This window comes from Oncorhynchus kisutch, linkage group LG24 (genome assembly GCF_002021735.2).
Source record: "Oncorhynchus kisutch isolate 150728-3 linkage group LG24, Okis_V2, whole genome shotgun sequence".
Classification (NCBI taxonomy): Eukaryota; Metazoa; Chordata; class Actinopteri; order Salmoniformes; family Salmonidae; genus Oncorhynchus; species Oncorhynchus kisutch.
In genome coordinates this window covers 42,292,090-42,311,372 of record NC_034197.2, presented here as the reverse complement: position 1 = coordinate 42,311,372, position 19,283 = coordinate 42,292,090, and the positions used below count along the sequence as shown (strand labels likewise).

Genomic DNA, 19,283 nt, shown 5'->3' with positions numbered 1-19,283 from the left:
CACACACAGACACACAGAGAGACAGACACACACACAGACACACACACAAACACAGACAAACAGGCACACACACACACAGACACACAGAGAGACAGACACACAGAGAGACACACACAAACAGACACACACAGACACACACACACACACAGACACACACAGACACACAGACACACAAACACACACACTAAGTCCTGCAATTGCATCGTGAGTGAATTGAGGTGAATTGATTAACCCTGGGACTGTTTGCCTGGTTACTCTGACATGTGTATCTACCGGACACCTGGCACATTGGCTGGTGTGTTTGTGCGTATTTGTGTGTGATTGTGTGTGTTTGCATGTGTGTGTGACTGTTTGGTTATCTCTGATGGTTACAGACTCGGGGGGAGCCCAGAATCAACAGGAAGTCATTGATCTCCGGGCGGATGTATGGTGGGGTGGAGCATGCGGGTGATGAAAGGTTCTGATTGGATTGCTCCGCGTGTGTATGTTTGGGTGTGCGTGTGCGTGTGTGTGTGTGTGTGTGTGTGTGTGTGTGTGTGTGTGTGTGTGTGTGTGTGTGTGTGTGTGTGTGTGTGTGTGTGTGTGTGTGTGTGTGTGTGTGTGTGTGTGTGTGATTGTGTGAAGTGCATGTGTGATGGAGACATCATATAGCTCGGAGGTAGTAGTGAATAACAGGTTGGCTCTGGAAGCTCTGGAAGTTCTGGAAGCTCTGGAAGCTCTGGAAGTTCTGGAAGCTCTGGAATCTCTGGAAGCTCTGGAAGCTCTGGAAGTTCTGGAAGCTCTGGAAGCTCTGGAAGTTCTGGAAGCTCTGGAAGCTCTGGAAGTTCTGGAAGCTCTGGTAGCTCTGGAAGCTCTGGAAGTTCTGGAAGCTCTGGTAGCTCTGGAAGCTCTGGAAGCTCTGGAAGTTCTGGAAGCTCTGGAAGCTCTGGAAGCAGACCCAGGAGTCTTAATAACACAGCTTTACATTTCTAAAATCAAATCAAATCAACGTTTATTGGTCGCATATTTGCAGATGTTATCGCAGATGTAGCAAAATGCTTATGTTTCTAGCTCCAACATTGCAGTAATATCTAGCAATAATAATAACTATGCACACATAACCCAGATGATCAATGACTAGAATACAGTATAAAGTGGGTGAAACAATATAATAATATATAAAATATGTAAACATTATTAAAGTGACCCGTGTTCAATGGCTTTATTAGGGCAGCCGTCTCTAAGGTGCAGGGTTGAGTAACCGGGTGGTATCCGGCTAGAAACAGTGACTAAGGTTCAGGGCAAGGTAATGGGTGGAGGGCCGGCAAGTGATGGCTATTTAACATTCTGATCAGCCTTGGCTATTTCTCTGTCTCTCGGTCCCCGCTTTGATGCCACCTGTACTGACCTTGTCTTCTGGCTGGTAGCGGGGGGGAACAGGCCGTGGCTCAGGTGGCTGAGGTCCTTGATGATCTTCTTGGCCTTCCTGTGTCACCGGGTACTGTAGGATACAGGAAATGTTTCCCCGGTGATGCGTTGGGCAGCCGCACCACCCTCTGGAGAGCCCTGAAGTTACGGGCGGTGCAGTTGCTATACCAGGCGATACAGGTGATACACCCTGTCTAAATCTGTACGACCGGATGCTCTCAATGGTGTATCTCCAGGAGTTCATGAGGGTTTTAGGTGCCAAGCAAAATGTATTCAGCCTACTGAGGTTGAAGAGGTGCTGTTTGTGTGAATGGACCATTTCAGCTGTTGACCATCTCCACTTTGACCCCGGTCAAAGATGGGGCCATTCTCTCTCTGCTGTCTCCTGTAGTCCACGATCAGCTCCTTCATTTTGTTGACGTTGAGGGAGAGGTTATTTTCCTGGCACCACTCCACCAGGGATCTCACCTCCTCCCTGCAGGCTGACTCATCATTGTTAGTAATCAGGTCTATCTCTATGGGGTCTTCAGCCAACTTGATGGTTGAGTTGGAGACATGTGTGGCTACGCAGTCATGGGTGAACAGGGAATATATAAGGGGACTAAACACGCATGCCTGAGGGACCCCTGTGTTGAAGATCAGTGAGGCGTAGGTGTTGCTGCCTACCATCACCACATGAGGTCCACAGTGATGAGCTTTGGCACTATGGTGTTGAAGGCTGTACTGTAGTCAATGAATAGCATTCTTACATAGGTATTTTTTTCCCAGGTGGGATAATGCAATTACGTCATCCATGGATCTGTTGGGGCGATTTGCAAATTGGGTCAAGGTAGAGGTTACGTGACCCTTAACCAGCCTCTCAAAGCACTTCATAGCCATTTCGTTTTTTATAACTTGAAATAAAATATTTTAAAAATGTGTTGTGTGTGAAATCTAAATGAAACATTGTATTTGTCGCCGAATACAACAGGTATACTGTGAAATGCTGACTTACAAGCCCTTAACCAACAATGCCGTTTTAAGAAAAATAAGAGCTAAGAAAATATTTATGAAATAAACTAAAGTTTAAAAAAGTAACACAAAATAGCAATAATGTGTCTATGCAAGTATTCAGACCCATTGACTTTCTCCACATGCTGTTAAATTACTGCCTTAATTTTGTTTTTAAATGTCCTCATCAATCTACACACAATACCACATAATGACCAGGCAAAAACACATTATTAGAAATGTTAGTATCAGGAATCAAGGTGAGACCCAGATGCAGACTGTCGAAGTAACAATGTTTATTGTAGCAACCGGGGCAGGCAACGACAGGTCAAGGCAGGCAGGGGTCGATAATCCAGGGTAAGGCGAAGGTACCAAACGGCAAGCGGACTCAGGGTCAGGGACAGGCAGAGAGGTCAGGCAAGTGGGTACAGGGTCAGGACAGGCAAAGGTCAAGAACCAGGAGGACGAGGAAAGAGAGGTTGGGAAACGATAGGACCTGTCAGGAAAAACACTGGTTAGCTTGAACGAACCAGACGAACTGGCAACAAAAAGACAGAGAACAGGTATAAATACACAGGGGATAATATAAAACCCATGAAAACCCAGTCAACTGTATATTATCCATCTCGTAGTTCAGCCACGACTGTGAAACATTAGATATTACCATTTTTTATGTTACGTTGGTAGGATGGTCTCAAACGGAGCTTATCCAGTTTTTTATCCAATGATTTCACGTTGACAAATAGAACAGATGGTAGAGGAGGGTCACCGAAGAATTGTCACATGGCAGCCGGATCTGCGTTCGCTGTATCGCCGTCTCTTCTTCATGCTAATGATGGGGATTTGGGCCTGGTCCGGTATCAGCAGTAAATACTTTGTGTCCGACTCGTTAAAGAAAAAATCTTGGTCCAGTTCGAGGTGAGTAATCGTTGTTCTGATATCAAGAAGCTCTTTTCGGTCAACAGAGACAGTGGCAGAAACATTATGTACAAAATAAGTTACAAAGAATAAACACTGAAAATAGCACAATTGGTTAGAAGCCCGTAAAACATCAGGCATCCCCTACGATTTGTGTGTGTGTGTGTGTGTGTGTGTGTGTGTGTGTGTGTGTGTGTGTGTGTGTGTGTGTGTGTGTGTGTGTGTGTGTGTGTGTGTGTGTGTGTGCGTGCGTCAGTGTCTGTGCATGTGTGTGCATGGCTGTGTCTGAATTCAGTCAGAAATAAATAAATAAATATCTATTTTCCCATTCCATAGAACTTAAATGAGTTTCGGTCAGATAAATGGCAACATATGTTATCCCAACATGTTCCAATCCTTTCAAACAACAAATAATAGGTTATCTACAGCCTACAAGACAGGACGTTGAAATAAGCATTATGGAATGAGGTTGTCACTTTGAGTTCTTTATGGATTCATCAAAGGATGCCCATGTAGGGAGTGGTATTTGGTTGCAGCATGAATGAGCAGACAATGGTTAGGTGACACTTCCCATCTCAGAGAGCTTTACTGACACCATGTGGACAAACAGCAGATCTCATGATATGAAAGAATATCTTGACTTGACAGATTTTTTTTAAAAGAGGAAACGTTCGTTTTGAATATGATAGAACTACTATTCGAATCCCAACAACTATTTAGCGTCATTCAGTGCGCCAAATCCTTATCAATAAGTTAATTAATCCATTTTCTAATTCCACATGCCCACAGGCCTAGTGTTTGGGCCACCTAGTCTGAAAATGATCAAGATATTCTTTCAAGATAATTTTTGGTAGTTTATTTACATTTTATTGGTATGCAAATGTTCTCCGACAAAACCAGACCAAATATAATAGGCATAAAGAGATATTTTGACTCGCCAGCTGTCGTAACCATATCTTCATTCGGCTATTGTTGGTGTCTGGCGCCGCTCGCTGGACAGAACCACCGCAGTAACACAGGCAGATAGGGAAGAGAATTACAGCCATTGACAACACCGACAGCATGGTATGTTTCTTACGTAATTTAACGGTGGAAGGAGACTACCACGACTGGAAGTATGGAACAGGAAGTGACTTATATGAATTGTGTTGTGGTGGAAGTAACCTACCACGATTTGAAGTATTGTACAGGAAGTGACTTATATGAATTGTGTTGTGTGAAGAGAGATAACGTGTTGTTAAAGTTGTGTGAAACAACAGTTTCTTTGAATTGAGTCGTTTAAAAAAAAAATCATCAATGAGGTTAAGTGGGCTCATTAGGAATAAATAATCAAATCATAGCAGGTCATTTAAAAACTAAAAAGGCAAAGTTACCGTCATTGTTATAGTCTCTAGGTTATAAGAGCTACTCCTGGGGTTTCCTTATGTAAACAAACAATATCGTGATGCTAATAATGAGTATTATTAGTAGTAGTAGTATTACGTCATTACAATGTTATTTTTGTTGCAATTTTAGTTTACCTGTTGATGAAGATGAGGAGGGAAAAAATAGGATGATAATGGGGACGTTGACGAAGATGATTATGTACTCAATCAATAGCTACAATATGTTAGTTGACCTCAGTCAATTATCTTCCTGTATGCTTTAATTGTTATGACTTAACATTGGCACATAAAGAAGTTAAGGTTTATAACAAATGCCAGCTATACTGAGGAAGATCCGTTCCTTGGTGAACATCTCTGTCTGTCTGTGTAAGGAGCACCGTACGGCTCCACGCATGCGCCGTGCAGCCTCCGTTCGCGTCGGTAAGGGTGTCGAGCCCAGCTCGCGCTGGAATACGGCAACAGCGAATATATACAGTATTTTTTTTACACATATACGTATATATATATATATAAAACACATTAAAAGAAACGGATGTGCCTCCGAAAACGAAACGGATACCGTCCACCTGATCATTTTAATGCAAAAAATTGTAAGTATTATTAAATAATAGCCATGTCAAGTAAATTGCTTTTGAGTTTGCCAGTCAATGGTGGGTTTTTCCCATTTTGAAAAAAAAGGTCAGTGATTCCTAGGCTACTGCTGAAGAGAAAAGGGTTGTCTTAAAGAAACAAACCCTGTAACGCCCCCCCCCCCCCCCCCCCCCCCCCCCCAAAAAACCCTGTAAAACAACATTTAGTATTTGGATCATGTTTTCGACAACACGGAATACAGCTTTCCTGGAAATAGTGTAACGATATGCCTTTCGATACAATAACCACTGTGCTTCTCATTCGAAACTGACTGAGGAAGAGAGGTTAGGTAGGGAAATACTGCTACTGCCGCTTATTTTTTCTGTCGCTTGTTTCGCTGCTTCATTTCTCTTAGTAGAACGGTCTGCTCTGCTCTGGATCCATATTAGTACAATATACAATATGGAGATGTCAGTCTGTTCAATTTTGCTCGGCTATGATTTCTCTCTCTCTCTCTCTCTCTCTCGGTACCACTGATATGATGTATTTGTCTTCTTTATGTCGAGCGTAAACATGTGCACAGCCTGCTAACAGTAATATTGATAGCAGATCATTTGAGCAGCCAAGTTGGATGTTTCCTTGGTTGCTGGTTTGCTATATGTAAACCCCACAGGAGCGGAAGAAGGAATCCGACGGGGGGTATAGTGCAAACGGGTTTTTGTATTTGTCACGTTTGTCCAATTTCGTACATTTTGTTGCGTGACATCTGTCAGTTCTCCTCACGCAATATAATAGGCTACGAGAGAGTGAGGTTTTGTGATTTTGTTCTACGCCAAAATCGTGATGCTCTTTCTCAACCTAGCCAAACTTGTAGGCTACATATCGGTAGTTATTCTTATGGGTTAGTGTCCTTTAGTGTTTGATATGTAGCCTACCGGTAGTGGGAGGGGGGGGGGGGGGGGTGTAAGGCAATACATGTATTATTCTCAAGTCGGTCATCTCGGTCTAGGAAGTGCAAATTGAAAAGATCATCATTGCCCGTTAGGAAGTTTGTTTTGTCAGATATCCTATTGATGGGCCTAGATACCATCTGTGTTGCAGGTAACAGAAATAATAGTATTTTAACTGGTAACAGAAATAATAGTATTTTAACCCTCATATTGTTCGTTTAGCCGCGTGTGAATCATTTATGAGGAGGATATGTGACTGTCTGCCTACACCTTTCCTCCCAAACTCGTCGTGTAGTAAAGCGCGTTCGTGACTCATGCACGAGACGTTCGATTGAATGAATTTGTTGTGAGCGGCGCCGGTAAGCGCGTCCCCGTGGAGCGGAGGAAGGTGAGGGATGCGGGGCACCGGTGTCGCGTGGCGGCGAAGCGCTTTGAAACATGTTCGTGCGTACCAATCTCCCGAGGACGCGCTTCTGAATATGAGGTGGGGAGGGATGCGAACTGCATTTTGGGCACACAGATCAGAACAAACCCAAGGATTACAATGAAAACATCTTTAATAAGTCAGTCAAAGTCCATCTACATGTTCAAGTTTTAATTTTTGTATGACTGAAATGTCTGATAGGAGTTTGCTTACACATGATTAATAACAGAAATAAAGAGTTACCTAAAGCCTTTTCCATTATTTTTGACAGATTGCTCTCTCACCGAGGATTCTATTGTAGGTTGGTGAGAAAAGAGCAACAGAGAGAGAGAGAGAGAGAGAGAGCAGCAGAAACATCTGGCATGAGAGGATATGCTAACATTTAACATGGAGGTTATTTTAGGGAAATTGATAGACTCAGATAAGCACACAAAGCTTTATTTCTCTAAAATTGTATGAACGCATGTAATTACATCCCTGTTAGTGAGCGTTTCTCCTTTGCCAAGATAATCCATCCACCTGACAGGTGGGGCAGATCAAGAAGCTGATTAAACAGCATGAACATTACACAGGTGCACCTTGTGCTGGGGACAATAAGTGTGCAGTTTTATCACGCAACACAATGCCACAGATGTCTCAAGTTTTGAGGGAGCGTGCAATTGGCTTGCTGAATTCAGGAACGTCCACCAGAGCTGTTGCCAGAGAATTTAATGTTAATTTCTCTACCATCAGACGTCATTTTACAGAATTTGGCAGTATGTCCAACTGGCCTCACACCTGTAGACCACGTGTAACCACACCATCCCAGGTACTCCAGGCTTCTTCACCTGCAGGATCGTCTGAGACCAGCCACCCGGTGAAACTGTCAGAAACCGTCTCAGGGAAGCTAATCTGCGTGCTCGTCATCCTCGCCGGGGTCTTGACTTGACTGCAGTTCGGCGTCGTAAACCGACTTCAGTGTGCAACATGCTCACCTTCGATGCTATTCGCGGATGAATCCTGGTTCCAGCTGTACCGAGCAGATGGCAGACAGGGTGTATAGCGTGGTGTGGGTGAACGGTTTGCTGATGTCACCGTTGTGAACAGAGTGCCACGTGGCTGTGGGGTTATGGGTATAAGCTACGGACAACATACACAATTGCATTTTATCGATGGCAATTTGAATGCACAGAGATACCGTGACGAGATCCCGAGGCCCATCGTTGTGCCATTCATCCACCGCCATCACCTCATGTCTCAGTATGATAATGCCCCATGTCGCAATCTGTGCACAATTCCTGGATGCTGAAAATGTCCCCGTTTTTCCATGGCCTGCATACTAACCAGATATGTCACCCATTGAGCATGTTTGGGATGCTCTGGATCAACATGTACGACAGCGTGTTCCAGTTCCCGACAATATCAAGCAACTTCGCACAGCCATTGAAGAGGAGAGGGACAACATTCCACAGGCCACAATCAACAGCCTGATCAACTCTATGGAGTTGGAGGTACTGACTGGTTTTCTAATCGAAGTCCCAACCTTTTTAAAGGTACCTGTGACCAACTGATGCATATCTGTATTCCCAGTCATGTGAAATCCATAGATTAGGGCCAAATGAATGTATTTCAATTGACTGATTTCCTCGTATGGACTGCAACATGTTGCAGTTGCATGTTCCGTTTCTAGTGTAGATAAAGGCCCAAATGGAACACTATTTCCTATACAGTGCACTACTACCCATAGGGCTCTGGTTAATAGTAGTGCACTATGTAGGGAATACGGTGCTATTTGGGATGCGGGAAAAAGTATTTATCTGATACTAAGTGGTGTGGAAAGTATCTTCCACTTACAAAAGGGGATCCCTGGGCAGTGAGGGAAGTGAAAGGCTTAACTATAGACTACTATTACTGCAACAAGATACATCTGGTGTTTAGTTTCCTCAGTTCAAGAGAATAGAACGAGAAAGGAAGGCTAGATCCGCTAGAGAATAGAAGGAGGAAGGAAGGCTAGATCCACTAGAGAATAGAAGGAGGAGGAAGGCTAGATCCACTAGAGAATAGAAGGAGGAAGGAAGGCTAGATCCACTAGAGAATAGAAGGAGGAAGGAAGGCTTGATCCACTAGAGAATAGAAGGAGAAAGAAAGGCTAGATCCACTAGAGAATAGAAGGAGGAAGGAAGGCTAGATCCACTAGAGAATAGAAGGAGGAAGGAAGGCTTGATCCACTAGAGAATAGAAGGAGAAAGGAAGGCTAGATCCACTAGAGAATAGAAGGAGGAAGGAAGGCTTGATCCACTAGAGAATAGAAGGAGAAAGGAAGGCTAGATCCACTAGAGAATAGAAGGAGAAAGGAAGGCTAGATCCACTAGAGAAAGGAAGGCTAGATCGACTAGAGAATAGAAGAAGAAAGGAAGGCTAGATCCACTAGAGAAAGAAATGCTAGATCCACTAGAGAATAGAAGGAGGAAGGAAGGAAAGCTAGATCCACTAGAGAATAGAAGGAGAAAGGAAGGCTTGATCCACTAGAGAATAGAAGGAGAAAGGAAGGCTTGATCCACTAGAGAATAGAAGGAGGAAGGAAGGCTAGATCCACTAGAGAATAGAAGGAGAAAGGAAGGCTAGATCCACTAGAGAAAGGAAGGCTAGATCCACTAGAGAATAGAAGGAGGAAGGAAGGCTAGATCCGCTAGAGAATAGAAGGAGAAAGGAAGGCTAGATCCACTAGAGAATAGGAGGAAGGAAGGCTAGATCCACTAGAGAATAGAAGGAGGAAGGAAGGCTTGATCCACTAGAGAATATAAGGAGGAAGGAAGGCTTGATCCACTAGAGAATAGAAGGAGAAAGGAAGGCTAGATCCACTAGAGAATAGAAGGAGGAAGGAAGGCTAGATCCGCTAGAGAATAGAAGGAGAAAGGAAGGCTAGATCCACTAGAGAATAGAAGGAGGAAGGAAGGCTAGATCCACTAGAGAATAGAAGGAGGAAGGAAGGCTTGATCCACTAGAGAATAGAAGGAGAAAGGAAGGCTAGATCCACTAGAGAATAGAAGGAGAAAGGAAGGCTAGATCCACTAGAGAATAGAATGAGGAAGGAAGGCTAGATCCACTAGAGAATAGAATGAGGAAGGAAGGCTAGATCCACTAGAGAATAGAAGGAGGAAGGAAGGCTAGATCCACTAGAGAATAGAAGGAGGAAGGAAGGCTAGATCCACTAGAGAAAGGAAGGAGGAGGAAGGCTAGATCCACTAGAGAATAGAAGGAGGAAGGAAGGCTAGATCCACTAGAGAAAGGAAGGCTAGATCCACTAGAGAATAGAAGGAGGAAGGAAGGCTAGATCCGCTAGAGAATAGAAGGAGGAAGGAAGGCTTGATCCACTAGAGAATAGAAGGAGAAAGGAAGGCTAGAGAATAGAAGGAGAAAGGAAGGCTAGATCCACTAGAGAATAGAAGGCTAGATCCACTAGAGAATAGAAGGAGGAGGAAGGCTAGATCCACTAGAGAATAGAAGGATGAAGGAAGGCTAGATCCACTAGAGAATAGAAGGAGAAAGCAAGGCTAGATCCACTAGAGAATAGAAGGAGGAAGGAAGGCTAGATCCACTAGAGAATAGAAGGAGGACGGAAGGCTTGATCCACTAGAGAATAGAAGGAGAAAGGAAGGCTAGATCCACTAGAGAATAGAAGGAGGAAGGAAGGCTAGATCCACTAGAGAATAGAAGGAGGAAGGAAGGCTTGATCCACTAGAGAATAGAAGGAGAAAGGAAGGCTAGATCCACTAGAGAATAGAAGGAGAAAGGAAGGCTAGATCCATTAGAGAAAGGAAGGCTAGATCCACTAGAGAAAGGAAGGCTAGATCCACTAGAGAAAGGAAGGCTAGATCCACTAGAGAAAGGATGGCTAGATCCACTAGAGAATAGAAGGATAAAGGAAGGCTAGATCCACTAGAGAACAGAAGGAGGAAGGAAGGCTAGATCCACTAGAGAATAGAAGGATAAAGGAAGGCTAGATCCACTAGAGAATAGAAGGAGGAAGGAAGGCTTGATCCAATAGAGAACAGAAGGAGGAAGGAAGGCTAGATCCACTAGAGAATAGAAGGAGGAAGGAAGGCTTGATCCACTAGAGAATAGAAGGAGGAGGAAGGCTAGATCCACTAGAGAATAGAAGGAGAAAGGAAGGCTAGATCCACTAGAGAATAGAAGGAGGAAGGAAGGCTAGATCCACTAGAGAATATAAGGAGAAAGGAAGGCTAGATCCACTAGAGAAAGGAAGACTAGATCCACTAGAGAATAGAAGGAGAAAGGAAGGCTAGATCCACTAGAGAATAACCCATTACTCTGTTCTGACCTTGTCAGTCAGCCTCAGGGCAGGTCAAGTCAGTTTAGGTAAAGGGCTTGGGGCCGAGCGGAGTTCACCAAAAAAATAAGATTCCTATTTTTTTCCGCCTCGGCTGAGTGTCTTTCGAGTGCACGAGCATTGCCAATCACTATGCCTGGATACAATTACGCCCCCCATTGAAAATGAATGGGCAAATCTGCCCTCCATTGAAAATGATTGGGCAACTCTGCCCCCCATTGAAAATTATTGGGCAAGTCTGCCCCCCATTGAAAATTATTGGGCAACTCTGCCCCCCATTGAAAATTATTGGGCAAGTCTGCCCCCCATTGAAAATTATTGGGCAACTCTGCCCCCCATTGAAAATTATTGGGCAACTCTGCCCCCCCATTGAAAATTATTGGGCAACTCTGCCCCCCATTGAAAATTATTGGGCAAGTCTGCCCCCCATTGAAAATTATTGGGCAAGTCTGCCCCCCATTGAAAATTATTGGGCAACTCTGCCCCCCATTGAAAATGATTGGGCAACTCTGCCCCCCATTGAAAATTATTGGGCAAGTCTGCCCCCCATTGAAAATTATTGGGCAACTCTGCCCCCCATTGAAAATTATTGGGCAACTCTGCCCCCCATTGAAAATTATTGGGCAACTCTGCCCCCCATTGAAAATTATTGGGCAAGTCTGCCCCCCATTGAAAATTAATGGGCAACTCTGCCCCCCATTGAAAATTATTGGGCAACTCTGCCCCCCATTGAAAATTATTGGGCAAGTCTGCCCCCCATTGAAAATTATTGGGCAACTCTGCCCCCCATTGAAAATTATTGGGCAACTCTGCCCCCCATTGAAAATTAATGGGCAACTCTGCCTAATACTTAAAGCCCTTAAGTCCACTGGAGGAGGAGTGGCCTGGAATCCACAATATTAATTATATTAATATGAATATGAATCCAATTTCACTAATGACTCACTTCAGTCAGACTGAGACAGACAGGCACCATCTCTACCCTACAGTCTGACTGAGACAGACAGGCACCATCTCTACCCTACAGTCTGACTGAGACAGACAGGCACCATCTCTACCCTACAGTCTGACTGAGACAGACAGGCACCATCTCTACCCTACAGTCTGACTGAGACAGACAGGCACCATCTCTACCCTACAGTCTGACTGAGACAGACAGGCACCATCTCTACCCTACAGTCTGACTGAGACAGACAGGCACCATCTCTACCCTACAGTCTGACTGAGACAGACAGGCACCATCTCTACCCTACCGTCTGACTGAGACAGACAGGCACCATCTCTACCCTACAGTCAGACTGAGACAGACAGGCACCATCTCTACCCTACAGTCTGACTGAGACAGACAGGCACCATCTCTACCCTACCGTCTGACTGAGACAGACAGGCACCATCTCTACCCTACAGTCAGACTGAGACAGACAGGCACCATCTCTACCCTACAGTCTGACTGAGACAGACAGGCACCATCTCTACCCTACAGTCTGACTGAGACAGACAGGCACCTTCTTACCCTACAGTCTGACTGAGACAGACAGGCACCGTCTCTACCCTACAGTCTGACTGAGACAGACAGGCACCATCTCTACCCTACAGTCTGACTGAGACAGACAGGCACCATCTCTACCCTACAGTCTGACTGAGACAGAGAGGCACAAAATCTAGACAATATTAAGGTTTAGACAGAGGCTGAGGATGTGGCCTGAGAACAGAGCAAGATATCTTTCTGCAGAGTGACATGAATGAGTCACATACTTCCTCTGGAGGAGGGCGCCCTGTCTCATCATATCCTGTTTCTCTCTGATGTACACTGTACTGACATGGGTATAGTGTACATCAGAGGTATAGGTACTGACAGAGGTTTAGAGTACTGACCAGAGGTATAGTGTACATCAGAGGTATAGGGTACTGACAGAGGTTTAGGGTACTGACAGAGGTTTAGGGTACTGATAGAGGTATAGAGGTATACGTTGTATACCTGACAGAGATTTAGGGTACTGACAGAGGTATAGGGTACTGATAGAGGTATAGTGTTACTGACAGAGGTATAGTGTACTGACAGAGGTATAGTGTACTGACAGAAGGTATAGAGGTATAGTGTAATGACAGAGGTATAGTGTAATGACAGGTACAGAGGTATAGTGTACTGACAGAGGTATAGTGTACCCCAGACAGAGCTTCAGTACCCCAACAGAGGTTCAGGGTACTGCACCCAGCTTCAAAAACCCAGCATTTTGTTTAAAGCGAATTGATTTGTCTGCATGACTTTGTTGGATAAAAGTAAGCCATGCCATGAATTGGTTGGCAAGTAGCCTAGTGGGTTAAGAGGGTTGGGCCAGTAAATCAAATCACATAAAATGTTATTGGTCACATACAAGTACACATGGTTAGCAGATGTTATTGCATGTGTAGCGAAATTCTTGTGCTTCTAGTTCTGACAGTGCAACAATATCTAACATGTAATCTAACAATTCCACCTTTAGATAGAAGCTGTTTTTTAGTCTCTCGGTCCCAGCTTCAATGCACCTGTTCAGACCTCGCCTTCTGGATGGTAACAGGGTGAACAGGCAGTGGTTTGAGTGGTTCTTGTCCTTGATGATCTTTTTGGCCTTCCTGTGACACTGGGTGGTGTAGATGTCCTGGAAGGCAGGTAGTTTACCCCCGGTGATGCGCTGTGCAGACCGCACCACCCTCTGGAGAGTGCTGCGGTTGTGGCCGGTGCAGTTCGCCGTACCAGACGGCGATACAGCCCAACAGGATGCTCTCAATTGTGCATATGTAAAAGTTTGTGAGGGTTTTAGGTGACAAGCCAAATTTCTTCAGCCTCCTGAGGTTAAAGAGGCACTGTTGCGCCTTCTTCACAACACTGTCTGTGTGGGTAGACAATTTCACTAACTGAAAGGTTCCTGGTTAAAATCCCCGAACTGACTAAGTAAAAAAGATGTCAATGTGCCCTTGAGCCAGGCACTGAACCCTAATTGCTACTGTAAGTAACTCTGGACAATAATGTCTGCTAAATGGTCAAATGGAATGAAGAACTATAGGCTTATTTTCACAATGCAACACGGTACATTGACAACTCAAATCACAAACTACCAGCCGCACAGATTTAAACTTGATATGGTCTGCGTATGGTTTAAATGAATGAAAGCCTGAATTAATGCAATAATTAACGGAATTATTGTAAACAGATACCTGCTGTGTATCCATTCTACCGGGATGTTGTTTTCCTTGTCCACAATGACTCCAAAATCCTTCCAAACTGGGGATTTCTACAGCCTAGTGGTTAGAGTGTAGAGGTGGCAGGTAGCCTAGTGGTTAGAGTGTAGAGGTGGCAGGTAGCCTAGTGGTTAGAGTGTAGAGGAGGCAGGTAGCCTAGTGGTTAGAGTGTAGAGGTGGCAGGTAGCCTAGTGGTTAGAGTGTAGAGGTGGCAGGTAGCCTAGTAGTTAGAGTGTAGAGGCGGCAGGTAGCCTAGTGGTTAGAGTGTAGAGGTGGCTGGTAGCCTAGTAGTTAGAGTGTAGAGGCGGCAGGTAGCCTAGTGGTTAGAGTGTAGAGGGCGGCAGGTAGCCTAGTGGTTAGAGCGTTGGACCAATAACCGAAAGGTTGCTAGATTGAATCCCCGAGCTGACAAGGTAAACATCTGTTGTTCTGCCCCTGAACAAGGCAGTTAACCCACTCTGTTCCTAGGCAGTCATTGTAAATAAGAATTTGTTCTTAACTTGCCTAGTTAAATAAAAAGTTTCAAATTAAAAAAAACTTCCCTGGTCCACTCTCTCGCTGCGTGGCTGGTAGCCTAGTGGTTAGAGTGTAGAGGTGGCTGGTAGCCTAGTGGTTAGAGTGTAGAGGTGGCTGGTATCCTAGTGGTTAGAGTGTAGAGGTGGCTGGTAGCCTAGTGGTTAGAGTGTAGATGTGGCAGGTAGCCTAGTGGTTAGAGTGTAGAGGCGGCAGGTAGCCTAGTGGTTAGAGTGTAGAGGTGGCAGGTAGCCTAGTGGTTAGAGTGTAGAGGTGGCTGGTAGCCTAGTGGTTATAGTGTAGAGGTGGCTGGTAGCCTAGTGGTTAGAGTGTAGAGGTGGCAGGTAGCCTAGTGGTTAGAGTGTAGAGGTGGCAGGTAGCCTAGTGGTTAGAGTGTAGAGGTGGATGGTAGCCTAGTGGTTAGAGTGTAGAGGTGGCTGGTATCCTAGTGGTTAGAGTGTAGAGATGGCTGGTAGCCTAGTGGTTAGAGTGTAGAGGTGGCTGGTAGCCTAGTGGTTAGAGTGTAGAGGTGGCTGGTATCCTAGTGGTTAGAGTGTAGAGGTGGCTGGTATCCTAGTGGTTAGAGTGTAGAGGTGGCTGGTAGCCTAGTGGTTAGAGTGTAGAGGTGGCTGGTAGCCTAGTGGTTAGAGTGTAGAGGTGGCAGGTAGCCTAGTGGTTAGAGTGTAGAGGTGGCTGGTATCCTAGTGGTTAGAGTGTAGAGGTGGCTGGTAGTCTAGTGGTTAGAGTGTAGAGGTGGCTGGTAGCCTAGTGGTTAGAGTGTAGAGGTGGCTGGTATCCTAGTGGTTAGAGTGTAGAGGTGGAAGGTAGCCTAGTGGTTAGAGTGTAGAGGTGGCTGGTAGCCTAGTGGTTAGAGTGTAGAGGTGGCTGGTATCCTAGTGGTTAGAGTGTAGAGGTGGCTGGTATCCTAGTGGTTAGAGTGTAGAGGTGGCAGGTAGCCTAGTGGTTAGAGTGTAGAGGTGGCTGGTAGCCTAGTGGTTAGAGTGTAGAGGTGGCTGGTAGCCTAGTGGTTAGAGTGTAGAGGTGGCTGGTATCCTAGTGGTTAGAGTGTAGAGGTGGCTGGTAGCCTAGTGGTTAGAGTGTAGAGGTGGCTGGTAGCCTAGTGGTTAGAGTGTAGAGGTGGCTGGTAGCCTAGTGGTTAGAGTGTAGAGGTGGCTGGTAGCCTAGTGGTTAGAGTGTAGGGTGGCTGGTAGCCTAGTGGTTAGAGAGTAGAGGTGGCAGGTATCCTAGACTATGTCTGCCTCAGCTCTCCCATAGCCAGTGTTCTCCATAGGAACATGAAGTAGCCAGCCAGCCTCACCCGGGCCGGGCCAGCGACTATCAGGAAATAACAACCTATTAACATTTAGTAGTCAGCTGTTGTACAAGATGATATGAATAATTCTGACTGCACCGGGGCCTTTAAAAGAATCCTGCTGACTTCCACAGGTTAAAGGGGCATTTCCTCAGCTATCTGTAATACAGGTATGATTGAAGACGGAAGCACGTTATACTGGTTCCTCTGGCCCGACACATGTTAATGCTGGATCCTCTGGCCTTACGCATGTTATACTGGTTCCTCTGGCCCGACACATGTTAATGCTGGATCCTCTGGCCTTACGCATGTTATACTGGTTCCTCTGGCCCGACACATGTTATACTGGATCCTCTGGCCTGACACATGTTAATGCTGGATCCTCTGGCCTTACGCATGTTATACTGGATCCTCTGGCACGACACACGTTATACTGGTTCCTCTGGCCCGACACACGTTATACTGGTTCCTCTGGCCCGACACATGTTATACTGGATCCTCTGGCACGACACATGTTATACTGGATCCTCTGGCACGACACATGTTATACTGGATCCTCTGGCACGACACATGTTATACTGGATCCTCTGGCCTTTATAAGACAGTTATATGCAGTATAAAAATGGCTCATCCCTCTTATCCACTTATTCCTTTTTCTCTCTCTTCTCTGTTTACGTGTGTGTGTGTGTGTGTGTGTGTGTGTGTGTGTGTGTGTGTGGTGTGTGTGTGTGTGTGTGTGTGTGTGTGTGTGTGTGTGTGTGTGTGTGTGTGTGTGTGTGTGTGTGTGTGTGTGAAGGAGAGGTCCGTGGCCAAAGAGGGGATGACATGCATGTTCCGAGGCTGTTAACATCGCTGAGGATTAGAAGACCAATAGGCTGCCAGAGCTGTCAAGCCATGATGGACATACTGGTAACTTAACCTTAATTCAATCCTCTCTCTCTCTCTCTCTCTCTCTCTCTCTCTTTCTCAATTCAACCCTCTCTCTCTCTCTTTCAATCCTCTCTCTCTCTTTCTCAATTCAATCCTCTCTCTCTCTCTCTTTCTCAATTCAACCCTCTCTCTTTCAATTCTCTCTCTCTCTCTCTCTTTTTCAACCTCTCTCTCTCTCTTTCTCAATTCAACCCTCTCTCTCTCTCTTTCTCAATTCAACCCTCTCTCTCTCTCTCTTTCTCAATTCAATCCTCTCTCTCTCTCTCTTTCAATTCTCTCTCTCTCTCTCTCTTTTTCAAATCTCTCTCTCTCTCTTTCTCAATTCAACCCTCTCTCTCTCTTTCTCACACTCTCACTCTCTCACACTCACTCTCTCTCTCTCTCTCACTCTCTCACACTCTCACTCTCTCTCTCTCTTTCTCAATTCAAGCCTCTCTCTCTCTTTTTCAATTCAAGCCTCTCTCTCTCTCTTTTTCAATTCTCTCTCTCTTCTCTTTTTCAATTAGCTCTCTCTCTCTCTCTCTCTCTCTCTCTCTCTCTCTCTCTCTCTCTCTCTCTCTCTCTTTTTCAATTCTCTCTCTCTCTCTCTCTCTCTCTCTCTCTCTCTCTCTCTTTTTCAATTATCTCTCTCTCTCTCTCTCTCTCTCTCTCTCTCTCTCTCTCTCTCTCTTTTTCAATTATCTCTCTCTCTCTCTCTCTCTCTCTCTCTCTCTCTCTCTCTCTCTCTCTCTCTCTCTCTCTCTCTCTCTCTCTCTCTCTCTCTCTCTCTCTCTCTCTCAGTGTTGTGCTGTTCTCTGAGTGTTGTATCTACTGTTGTGCTTGGATCCTCTCACCAACTTCACAGAACAAAAACGTTTTCACTCCTGAAGTGATGACTGGTGTAACTCCATGATGTTCATGTCAGGGTTTGTTCTGCTGTTTGTTTACCGGTAATTGCTAATAACCGGCTGACTTTTATGTGATATAGTGAAAATCTGACAACCGCACCCAACCCTAACCCGCAAATGCACTATAGGCTACAGTTACATTTTTAATTATTTATTACATTTTTATTTAACTAGGCATGTCAGTTAAGAATGAATTCTTATTTAGAATGACGGCCTACCCCGGACAAACCCGGATGACGCTGGGCCAATTGTGCGCTGCCCTATGGAACTCCCAATCACGGCCAGATGTGATGCAGCCTGATACAGAATACAGAACCTTTTTTTTTTGACAGGGGGCCCATTTTGTTTTGCCTCATTTAGATATGTTTCTGCATATAATTTTCCACATTTTGGTAGGCTATTTGTTAGGCAACTTGTCTATAATTAGATCCATGCAGCTTCTCTTCTGTCACTATATGTTGCCCTAGAAGACGAAACAAACCATTGCGCAACAGAATGATGTCATAAATGTGTTTCTGATAACATTTCAGTTCAGGTTCGATGCATATTTTATGTGGTTGAAGTACTTCATTGTGTTTTCATGATGAAGACGGCACCTCTACAGATCGTATCTAACTGCCCATTGTATTCTCTCCAAGATACGTAAAACAAATAAATCATATTTCTCTATTCCTCTTCCCACGTCCAAATTTAGCCTACATTTAGTGTATAATTTTACTGCAATAAATACTTCATTCTGCAGCAGTTATTATTAATTAATAAAGGTTATTTGCCCTATTCGCACGGGACTAGTATTACTGGAGAACTTTGGTAATGCACTTATTACCTCAGAATGTCCGTTATTCCAGAGGGCGATTCGGACGAAAACTGCCCCCTGTACTTCCTTATATATATAGACAGTTATGACGGAAGCCTGGAGTTGTTTTTCTGTGTGGGTGTGAAGATATTTCAGCCTGTCCTGAAGATAACAGGCTACGCTGATAACTCGAGCTTGGTTCAGAAGTTTCTAAACCATACCAAACCATCTTTTGGTATAGTGTCGCCATAATATCTGAATTGAAGAAGTGTGATCATAATCATTAGGGTCACTGAGGAAGCAGCCATTCAGGGTTAGTAAGGATCACTGAGGAAGCAGCCATTCAGGTTTAGTTAGGGTCACTGAGGAAGCAGCCATTCAGGGTTAGTTAGGGTCACTGGGGAAGCAGCCATTCAGGGTTAGTTAGGGTCACTGGGGAAGCAGCCATTCAGGGTTAGTTAGGGTCACTGGGGAAGCAGCCATTCAGGGTTAGTTAGGGTCACTGGGGAAGCAGCCATTCAGGGTTAGTTAGGGTCACTGAGGAAGCAGCCATTCAGGGTTAGTTAGGGTCACTGAGGAAGCAGCCATTCAGGGTTAGTTAGGGTCACTGAGGAAGCAGCCATTCAGGGTTAGTTAGGGTCACTGAGGAAGC

At 44.9% G+C, this 19,283-nt stretch overlaps 1 protein-coding gene across 4 annotated transcripts in view; it reads left to right on the top strand.

Annotated features, from left to right (window-relative positions):
* The first annotated feature begins 5,145 nt into the window (after positions 1-5,145).
* Positions 5,146-19,283, top strand: part of LOC109884454 (regulator of G-protein signaling 17-like) — a 108,511-nt gene continuing 94,373 nt past the window's right edge. For 3 of the 4 annotated variants that reach the window (XM_031804200.1, XM_031804199.1, XM_031804197.1), the window contains exons 1-2: positions 5,478-5,619; positions 16,815-16,927. In XM_031804200.1, the coding sequence (XP_031660060.1) occupies positions 16,844-16,927 (84 nt within the window). In that variant the 5' untranslated portion in view covers positions 5,478-5,619; positions 16,815-16,843. Of the gene's footprint in view, positions 5,291-5,477; positions 5,620-16,814; positions 16,928-19,283 lie in introns of those variants that run through there. The other variant, XM_031804198.1, reaches the window with a different exon arrangement.